Source organism: Myotis davidii, unplaced genomic scaffold (assembly GCF_000327345.1).
Source record: "Myotis davidii unplaced genomic scaffold, ASM32734v1 scaffold223, whole genome shotgun sequence".
NCBI lineage: Eukaryota > Metazoa > Chordata > Mammalia > Chiroptera > Vespertilionidae > Myotis > Myotis davidii.
The window spans coordinates 781804-791589 of NW_006294609.1; the positions used below are offsets into that span (position 1 = coordinate 781804).

At 57.3% G+C, this 9786-nt stretch overlaps 1 protein-coding gene and 1 long non-coding RNA gene across 2 annotated transcripts in view; both read left to right on the plus strand.

Moving 5' to 3' along the window:
- Positions 1-6: 6 nt before the first annotated feature.
- LOC107183951 lies at positions 7-2975 on the plus strand. The gene is made up of 2 exons (XR_001514767.1): positions 7-245; positions 1215-2975. It is a non-coding gene; the product is annotated as an uncharacterized LOC107183951 (long non-coding RNA).
- Positions 2976-3538: 563 nt separating this feature from the next.
- Positions 3539-9786, plus strand: part of DGCR14 (DiGeorge syndrome critical region gene 14) — an 8505-nt gene continuing 2257 nt past the window's right edge. Inside the window, exons 1-8 of the mRNA XM_006768836.2 lie at positions 3539-3710; positions 4903-5071; positions 5164-5265; positions 5953-6122; positions 6233-6350; positions 6635-6768; positions 7565-7667; positions 8799-8908. Coding sequence (XP_006768899.1) covers positions 3576-3710; positions 4903-5071; positions 5164-5265; positions 5953-6122; positions 6233-6350; positions 6635-6768; positions 7565-7667; positions 8799-8908 — 1041 coding nt within the window. The 5' untranslated portion in view covers positions 3539-3575. The remainder of the gene's footprint in view (positions 3711-4902; positions 5072-5163; positions 5266-5952; positions 6123-6232; positions 6351-6634; positions 6769-7564; positions 7668-8798; positions 8909-9786) is intronic.

The window sequence follows — 9786 nt, forward strand, 5'->3', positions numbered from 1 at the left end:
TTTGGTTCAAGAACCGCCGGGCCAAATGGCGACACCAGAAGCGGGCGTCTGCGGCTGCGAGGCTCCTGCCCGGAGCCAAGAAGCCCCCCAAGAACAGATGCTGATCCCCGCGAGCTGCTCCTTGGCCTGGCCGCTCGGGCCGGCTCCGAGAGGCGGCTGTCCTGCCCTCCTGTGCCCTGGCGTGAGGATCCTGTGAGTGTCCCTGCGCCGCCTGCTCCTGAAAGGAGAGAACACCGAGGACCCAGGTGCGCTCTGCTGCCCGATGGCCTGCGGGCTAGAGGCCTGGGGGCAGGACGGGCACAGAGCAGACCGGCTTCCTCGCCCCTCCTCCCAGGCACTAACCCGCCCAGGGGACAGGAACCACCGGCTGCGATCAGGGACCTAGAATCCTTTCTTTCCTGGGCCTGCGGGCCTCCCTCCTCTCTGCACCCTGCATGTGACCCGGACCTGGCCTCCAGCGCCCCGAGGCAGGGTGCGTGGTCACGTCTGTGCATCCTGGGGTTGCTGCCAGCTCCATGTTCAGACCTTTCCTGTGAGCCTATTGCAACAACGAAAAACAAACAAGCAGCTGAAACACCACAAAAGCAGTGGAGTCTAGCGCTAGCTAGTTCAGCTCAGTAGATAGAGCGTTAGCCCTTGGACTGAAGAGGTTCGATTCCTGTCATGTTGGTACCTCCGTTGCAGGCTCGAGACCTGGCCCTGGTTGGGAGGCAACCAATTGATGTGTCTCTCTGACATCGATATTTCTCTCTCTCTCTCTCCCCCCTCCCTTCCACTCTTTAAAAACCCTCGGGTGAGGATAACAAAACAAACAAACAAAAAGAAGTTGAGTCCCAAGTCTGCCCTGGCTCCACTCCCACACCCAGCCAGAACCTGTCCCTTCTCTCTCCTTCCCAGGGAGGGGGGCGGGCAGCTTGCCTTGGGGAGCACAGTCCAGTAAGTACTCCATCCCTGCACCAGGGTGCCCCTCAGCAGAGCAGACTGCCCTACCAGTACTGGTCTGGCACCCTGGAGGCCTGCACTGGCCTCTACCTGCTGCTTCATGGGGGGGGAAAACCCAGGTACATGCCCTTGACCGGAATCGAACCTGGGACCTTTCAGTCCGCAGGCTGATGCTCTATCCACTGAGCCAAACCGGTTTCGGCCCTGGGGGGCAGATTTCCATGCTGTGGTGTCTGCCTCCCTCACAGCAGTCAATCTCTGCCACCCTGTAGGACCAGAGGAGGCTCAGCTGGGGAGACCTACCCACACACAGACTGCCTTGAAAACGTCTGCTTTCCCTTCCATCATCCTGCCCCCTGGCTGGAGGATAGGGTGGAAATGTGACTTCAGTTCCCCAATTAGACCCAGACAGTGGGCCCTAGGAACCTAACACCCCTCCTCTGGCTCGAGGACCTTGCTCTGCCCCCTCACAGGTCCTGGAGGGAGTTTGGGAGGAGTATCTGGCAGGAGACACAGTTCTTCCATAAAAGTCACAGACGTCAGGGCTGCAGCTCTTGGGACTGTCCAAGGCTGGCCAGCTCAGACAACACCCAGCAGGCATGGTGTTCCCTGCCAGGGCCACCAGAGGTGCGGGTGCTGCCAAGACAGCAGCTGTTGCCTCGCCTCCCAGCATGCACACTTCTGGCTGTCACCGAGCTCTTTTCCCTGAATCCCGGCCTTATCCTTGGCCACGGCACAGTCGGCCTGCGGAGCTCCGCCTTTGCTGGGACATGCTCATCTCGCTGGGTTACTGGACCTTTGCCCTCCTTGGCTGAGTGGTTATTTGTCTTTGTGTGTGAGGCAGCCAGGATTAAAGTTCCATCTTCAAGGGACCGGTGGCTATGTTGCCCTTTTGATTTTTCTCCTTTCTCTCTAGCTGCTCTTGGGCAGGCCCACCTCCACAGCTGGCTGGTAACTTATACTAGTAGGTATCCTTGAGGCTGAGTCTCAGGCACCCCCCTCTCATCTCCATTTTCACCCTGGTCTATCTCTTCCATTCTCAGCTGCCACATTTACATATCCAGCTCAGGCCCCTCCCCAGAACTAGATATTTATGGCTAACTGACCCTTTGATTATTTTACCTGGAAGCCCACAGGCTCTCTAAGTCACCTAGTCCTGGGAAGGCAAGCTCTTCCCCCGTACATACAAGGTGCATGAACCAAAGGGCAGGCAATTACCCTGGCCCCGCCTCTCCCTTACCAACCAGACACAAGCCAACAGCAAGTTGATCTCAACTTCCAAAAACAATCCCAGAATCTACTTTCTCCTCAGCTTCAGTTGCACCAGCCTGATGAAAACCTCCATCATCTCTCACCTTGATCATTGCAGCCACCTTCAGTCTTGCCACCTCTATCCTCTCTGGTTCCTTTTTAATTCATTCTGCATAACCTCTGCAAGTCTGAACCTGCCTCTCCCCTGACTACAGCACTCCAAGGGCTTCCCATTGCCCCATGACCCACAGGTTCCATCAATTGCAGCCTGGCCTGCCTCTCTGGCATCATCTCACACCTCACTGCTCCTTGTACTCTGTATTTCCCAAGGTCTTCTCCCTCATGCTGCTTTTTGCCCATGCTTTTCCCTCTCCACCTGATCAATGCCTGTTCATCATTTGGATCTGCAGTCACCCCCTGCCCAGGAAAACTTCCCCTGACTGGAGATTCCTCAAGCACAAACTCTGTTCTTGCTCCTGTCAACTGCAGTTGTAAGCTTGTTCGTGGGATGACCTAACCAGGGTCTGTCTTCCTCATTGGACTCTATTAGCTCTGTGAGGGCAGGAACCATCACCATGGAATCCCCAGAGAATAAAGGAATGACTGCTTATTGTACTAAATCATGTTGGGATAACATTACTTTTTTGACATTAATTCTCAATCTCCTTTTGAGAATAAGTTATCAATCCTGAAAAATGCTTAGGCAATTTTCTGGTCCACTTCAATGAGAATGAACCCTCTTCTGGGAGCCCACTCTGGCATTTGGGGACCTGAAATTTTTTTTCAAATTTTCTTGTTTTCGTACCCCATTGCCCTCTTTCTCCCCTCCCCCCACCACTCCCAGGGACCTGAAAAATTTTAACCAGATATTTATTTATTGAACCATTATATTTTGCTTTCTTTTTTCTTTTGTTAGGTAACTATCAAAAATTGTCTTAGAGTTCTTTTCTTGCATAAATTTTTTTGCATAAAATTTTAATAAAAGCTTTGAAACGTGTATATAACCAAAATTCTTGAAGTGTGTGTTTTTGTTGATAATATGGAAGCATATGCAGTGATTATTTGCCAAATATCGGGATGCCAAAGCCTTACTTAATACAGGAACTTTTCACGATTAGAGTGAATGACACGCCCCTTAACCCCGCCACCACCACAGCGCCGCCTAGTGCCCACAGCTCAGGTACATAAGAATACCGAGGGGTGGGAAGAAGACTACAATTCCCATAAGGGCGAGGGCCTGTGGTGACGTCATTGCGGCGCGCGGGTCGGCCTCCGAAACGCGCAGTTCTCCCATTGGCCAACAGTTGGAAGCGCTGGTGCAGCCGGCACAGTCCCGCCCCTCTGACGCTGTGACGCGCCTTCTGAGCAGTCCTGGGATAGCGATGGAGACGCCCAGCGCGTCTCCCCGGGCCCTGCTGCTTTCCACCGCGTCCGGGCCCGGGAGAAAGCGGGCGGCCGGAGAGGCCGGGGGTGTGACGAGGAAGCAAAAGGTCTTGGACGAGGAAGAATACATCGAGGTAAGACCTCGGCGCGGACGCCAGCGACTTCTGGGTCCTCCCCTCCCACCCCATCCCCCTCGCGCTCCTCTGGGGTACCCCCCCTCCCCCCACTGGTTGAGGCACTCTCCTCATCTCGCCGAGGTGAAGCAGCCCCAGTCCCTGCCCTTGCGGTTTGGACGGTACGAGAGCCAAATAAGCACAATGCAGCAGGGGGTGGGTGTCCGTGATGGAGGAAGCAGTGTTGTAGGCGAGAGAGGAGGCAGCGCTGCTTGTATGTGCGGGGGATTAGGGAAACAAGGTTTTCTATGAACGCGTAAGTGAGTTTGGAAGGCCAGTGGCAAAGAGGACTTTCTAGAGAGCGGCAATGGCGAGTGCAAAGGCTGGGAGTCCTGCGATTGTGGCGGCATCTTGAAATCTACCGCAAACAGGCAAGAGGAGGCGATTGGAGGATGTGTTTGGTGTGGGACCGGTTAAGTTTGGGAGGCTTCTAGGTTGTACAGACAGGGGGCGTTAGTGGACAGCTGGGTGCGCAAATGTACAGCTGAGGAGCAAGGTCTGGCCGGAGGTGCAGGGTTGGGGATCACAATTCGTGCTGGTGACGGGTGTGTGTGTGTCTGAAGTCATCCAGGTAAAGGAGGACCCAGATGTCCCTGAGGTCTTATACTGGAAACAGGAGCTCACTGTTGGAGTGAAGGTGGCAGTCTGCCTTCTCCCCAGCTTCAGTTGCACCAACCTGATGAAAACCTTGATCCAGCAGGTGTGGAAGTGGGGTCAGCAGATGCGAATGAGAATGACCAGTTAGTAAGGGAGAGAGAACGGCTTCATGGAAATCAGAGGAACATTTAGCAATGTCAGATGTTACAGACACATGGGATGTTTTTTAAAATGCTATTTTTATTTATTTATTGACTTGGGAGAGTGAAGAAAACATGGACTTATTGTTCCATCCACTTATACATTCATTGGTTGGCTCCCTAACCAGGGATCAAACCCACAACCCTGGCACATTGGGAGGATGCTCCAGCTGAGCTACCCGACCATGGCAGGGATGCTGTCCTCATCAGAAGATGCCCCTAAACTCGGGAGCATTGGGCTGGACAGAGGTGGGGGGGGGGCAGATGGTCAGCAGTGGCCTTAGCGTGTGCATCAGTTGACAGAGCAGGTGAGCCTGGATGGCAGCTCTGACTCTTGCTCTGATCTCTCCTGACAGGGCCTCCAGACAGTCATCCAGAGGGACTTCTTTCCTGACGTGGAGAAGCTGCAGGCACAGAAGGAATATCTGGAGGCCGAGGAGAATGGAGACCTGGAACGGATGCGCCAGATCGCCATCAAGTTTGGCTCTGCTCTGGGCAAGATGTCCCGAGAGCCCCCGCCGCCCTGTAAGAGGACTCCTGTGGGCGGCACAGCCGGGATCGATCTCTGAACTGTTGCCTCGGGTTCGCTCTAATCCCCGTTCCTTCCCTTTCCCCAGATGTGACTCCAGCCACGTTTGAAACCCCAGAGGTGCACACAGGGACTGGAGTGGGGGGCCACAAGCCCCAGGGCCGAGGCCAGGGCCTGGAGGATGGTGATGGTGAGTGCCCTCTTTCTGTCACATGGTCGGTGACCCCTGGCCCTGCGCTAGGAAGGGGCCCTCGCTGACCCAGCCCAGCTTCTCTAGGGAGCGCCCCTCCTCCAAGCTAAGCCCATGGCTGTAGGGGCCTGGGCCTGCCTTGGGCACATAGTGGCCTTGTTTCCTTCCCAGAAGGCAGAGATGCCAGGGTTCCAGAATCCTGGGGAAGGATAGAGGGCCAGCTGCCAGCCTTGGTGTTTGTTAGCTGGAATGTACCCTGGTTTGGGGGGATGGCTGCAGTGGGTGGCAGGGCTCCGGGCTCACCCCCACTTGGGTCACTGATGGCACCCCACCCCAAGGGAAGGGACACTCAGGGGTTTCCAGAGCTGCCATATCTCCCAGGACCCTGGGCAAACCTGTTCATGGGTGCTCCCCTTCCAGTCTGAGTCAGATCGCACACTTCACTTGGCATCCAGCAGATGAGGAGAGCCACTGAAGGCTCCCTGGGCACTTGGGGTGGTTGATTCTGCCCCCCTGGGCAGGGAGTTGTCTGGCAGTGTGGGCTCTCAGAACCAGACCCAGGATCAGGTGTGAGAGTTCTAGCCCTGCTTGTAGGTAAGTGCGGTTCCCGGGACCCACAGACTGCAAAGTGGTGTTTGTGCCATTTATGGTTCTGTGTCACCCCCTCCTCCCTTTACCCCTGAGCAGGAGAGGCTGGAGAGGAGGAGGAGAAGGAGCCCCTGCCCAGCCTGGATGTCTTCCTGAGCCGGTACACAAGCGAGGACAACGCCTCCTTCCAGGAGATCATGGAGGTGGCCAAGGAGAAGAGCCGGGCACGCCATGCCTGGCTCTACCAGGCCGAGGAGGAGTTTGAGAAGGTATGCCTGGGTGCAGGGGCAGCAGCACCCTCTGTTGGGGTGGCCAAGTCCCGGGGCCAGGGCACAGTGCCTAGGGCGCTCTGACCCTCGCTTTTCCTTATGTGACGCAGAGGCAGAAAGATAACCTTGCACTCCCGTCGGCAGAGCACCAAGCCATTGAGAGCAGCCAGGCCGGCGTAGAGACCTGGAAATACAAGGCCAAGAACTCCCTCATGTACTACCCAGAGGGTGAGCAGGCGGCGTGGGCAGGGCTGGGCGTTTGGATCCAGCCTCCAAGGCGTGTGTCTCTGTTCGCTAGTATTCTGGGCCTCCGAGGGGTCCTGGTCTGTCTGGGGCAGGTGGGTCTGTGTGGGAAGTCAGCGAGGGAGGGAGGCTCTCCCCAGCTTTGTTCGGGTTTTGTGATGTGGAGACTGAAGTAGGCTCCGTGGTCTGTTCAGCGGGGAATGATGTGGCCTCTCTCAGGCCCTGAGCACCCCCGTGACACCTGCTGCCATCTCTCCTCGGTCTGCCAGGCGTCCCTGATGAGGAGCAGCTGTTTAAGAAGCCCCGGCAGGTGGTGCACAAGAATACTCGCTTCCTCAGGGACCCCTTCAGCCAGGCCCTGAGCAGGTCTCAGCTGCAGCAGGCTGCTGCCCTCAATGCCCAGGTGAGTGGCGGGAGCCAGCAGCGGGCTGGCTGTGGGCAGAAATGACTTCTTGGATCTTGACTGTTCCTCTTAATTGAGTTCTTGGGCTTGGCAGCGCTCAGCAGTGCAGAAGTATTTGGGGCCCCTGTGTGGCAGGGTCCTGTGTGTTCTCGACCCATGTGGTCTCCCACTGGGGCTCTGTTTTGTCAGACACGTTCTGTGGGTCCAGATCGGTGCCAGCTCCCTTGGGGGGCAAGGGCATGAGACAAAGTCAGCTGCTGAGAGCCAGGCCTGCTTCCCTGCACCAGGCAGGGCTGGGTGTGGGGGGGCGGGGGTTAGTAGGGAGTGGGTAGGCTTTAGTGGGGGGCGCGTGGTGTGGCAAACAGCACAGATTTCCAAGCGTGGGAGTCCTGTGTGACGGCGGTTCTGGTGATCATGGAGGTGAAGGGTGGAGACAGGAGGTGGGGAGACTGCTCTGGAGGCTCTTACAGGGGCTTATGGGCAGATATCGGAGCACAGACACCCATAGTTAGTGTAGCCCCTGGAAATACCCCAGGTCGGGTGTGGCCCCCACCCTGCATGGAGGGGTGGCTAGAGGGGCGCATCCTTCTTTGGAGGCCTGCTCTGACAGGTCCTCAAGGTCTTTGCAGGGGCCAGGGGCCTCCCTACTTTTCCCCAATGGGGCTACCAGCCACAGAGACCCAGCTCTGCTCCTCAGGGCTTGGGAAGTGTTTCCACTTGTTCCTGTGCACCTGCTCATCTGCCCGGGGGGAGGGTGGTGGTGGGCCCCCTGACACAGTCTCTCTGCTTGTTCCAGCACAAACAGGGCAAGGTGGGCCCCGATGGCAAGGAGCTGATCCCCCAGGAATCCCCTCGAGTGGGCGGATTTGGATTTGTTGCCACCCCTTCTCCTGCCCCTGGTGAGAAATGCGCCCGCTGCCAAGCTGGCCCACCTGTGGACGGCCTGGGGGGAGGTGGGCTGCTTGGCTGGTCCTGGCCACTCTTGGCGCTCCCCTAGGGACTGCCCCTCACCTTGTGTGACTCAGGGACTCAGGGACCCAGTGCCCCATCCACAGGGACAGGGCTGGTCTATAAGGAGACTCGACCTGAGATGTGTGGGACCTGGTTTGTTTAGCCGGGTGGTCTGTCCCTCGCCCTAAGCTGGGCAGGACAGACTGAGTTTGTCAGAACCAGGGGTGTTGGGCCTCTGCTGGACAGACTGGTGTGGTGAGCATGCTGAGGGGAGCAGGGGGATGCCTGGGGCCTGATTTGCAGTGAGGACGGTGTAGTCCAGTGGGCTGCCAGGCAGACATCTTCCTATGTAGATGTGCATGGAAGGCAAGTTGTTGTCTGCAGGAGGCTGGGTACACCTGGGGCCTGAAGGGCCGTGCCTGGCCTGTGTGGGGTCGGCAGGGTAGGTCTTGGGGAGCGGCAGGAGCCTGGGTTCCTCTCTCAGGCTGCCTACCTCCTGCCACTGGCCTGGGCTGGGGCTGGATGCCCCCTCAGTCCTAGGGTAATGTTTTTGGGTCTCATGTTAGCACCATGCTTACAAACCTAAATCCAGAGAGCATTGTAAGGACGGGCCTGTGAGCCCTGCATCTCCTCACACAGAGGTGTATGATCCGTGGGGATGGTCTTGCAGTGCACACACTGTCCCTCTGCCCTCCCATGCACTGGCCCTTGTGCTCTAGGCAAGGGCATGTGGGGGTTTGCCCAGGGTCCTGGGAGATACGGCATCTCTGGAAGCCCCTGAGTGTCTCTTCCCTTGGGGTGGCCCTGTGCTAGGAAGGGGACCTCACTGACCCAGCCCAGCTTCTCTAGGGAGCTCCCCTAAGCCTGGCTGTAGGGGCTTGGGTCTGCCTTGGGCCCATGGTGGCCTTGTTTCCCGCTCAGAGGGCAGAGAGCCAGGGTTCCAGAGTCCTGTGGAAGGATGCCAGCCTTGGTGTTGGTTAGCTGGGGTGGATGGGGGGACTTCATGGCGGGGGAGGGCCCAGGCTGTGCTCCCAGCTGGGTCCCCTAGCCTGAGGTGTCTGTGGGCTCTCCATCTGTAGGTGTGAACGAGTCTCCGTTGATGACCTGGGGAGAGGTTGAGAACACACCGGTGAGAGTTGAAGGATCAGAAACCCCCTACGTGGACAGGACACCAGGGCCAGCCTTCAAGGTGAGTTGTGGTGAGGGGAGCACAGGTGGGACCCCAGGTGGATGTGTGGTCTTCTGAGCACCCATAGCTCAGTGCAGAGAGGATGGCCCGGCTGCCACTGTCAAAGCAGAACTGACCAGTGGGCCGAGCCACGTGCCAGGCTGCACACCTGCTCAGGCACTGCACTTCTAAACGGTGCCAGGACAGTGAAGACAGGTGTGGGTGGATGGATGGTTTTGCCAAGGAGGAACTGGTGGGGTGGGGCCGAGGCATCGAGGCAGGGAATGGCTGTGGCTCCTCTGAGCCTGCAGTCCCAGAGGATGGGGCTGCCCAGAGATGACCGGTGGTCCCAGAGGCAGACTGGGGCTTGGGCTGTGCTGCAGGCTGAGGGCTGGGAAGGGTCTCAGAACCCCAGCATTCTGTGGGATGGGGTGTTTGTCTTCAGAAGGGCTGTGCACTTCCACAGAGAGGCCTCTTGCAGAGATGGGGGGTGGCCCAGGATGGTGTGGGCAAATGGGCAAGCAGGTGGGGTCCCAGAGAGGTATTGGGAAGATGAGGTTCTCTGGTCTACACGCAGTTTGTTGGGGGAACTGAGCGACTGGCATGGTGTGAAAGGAGGAGCATGCAGTTCTGCTATCTGGGTGCTGGCTGCTGCCTGTACCAACTGTGGGGTGCTGGGAGGTCGAGGGAGACAGAGGTTGGTGTTGTCACAGAGACAAAGAGTGCAGGATTACCCCGTCTGCTCTGACATCCCAAAGAATTGGGCATGGAGTCTGGGATTGATGCAGAAGGCCTGTGTAAAAGGCTGGGTCAGTCATCTTGAACCAGTCCCTTAAATGCTGGCAATGATCAGTTTGAAATGCAACAAAATAAATTGGTATCACTCATTGTAGCAGCAG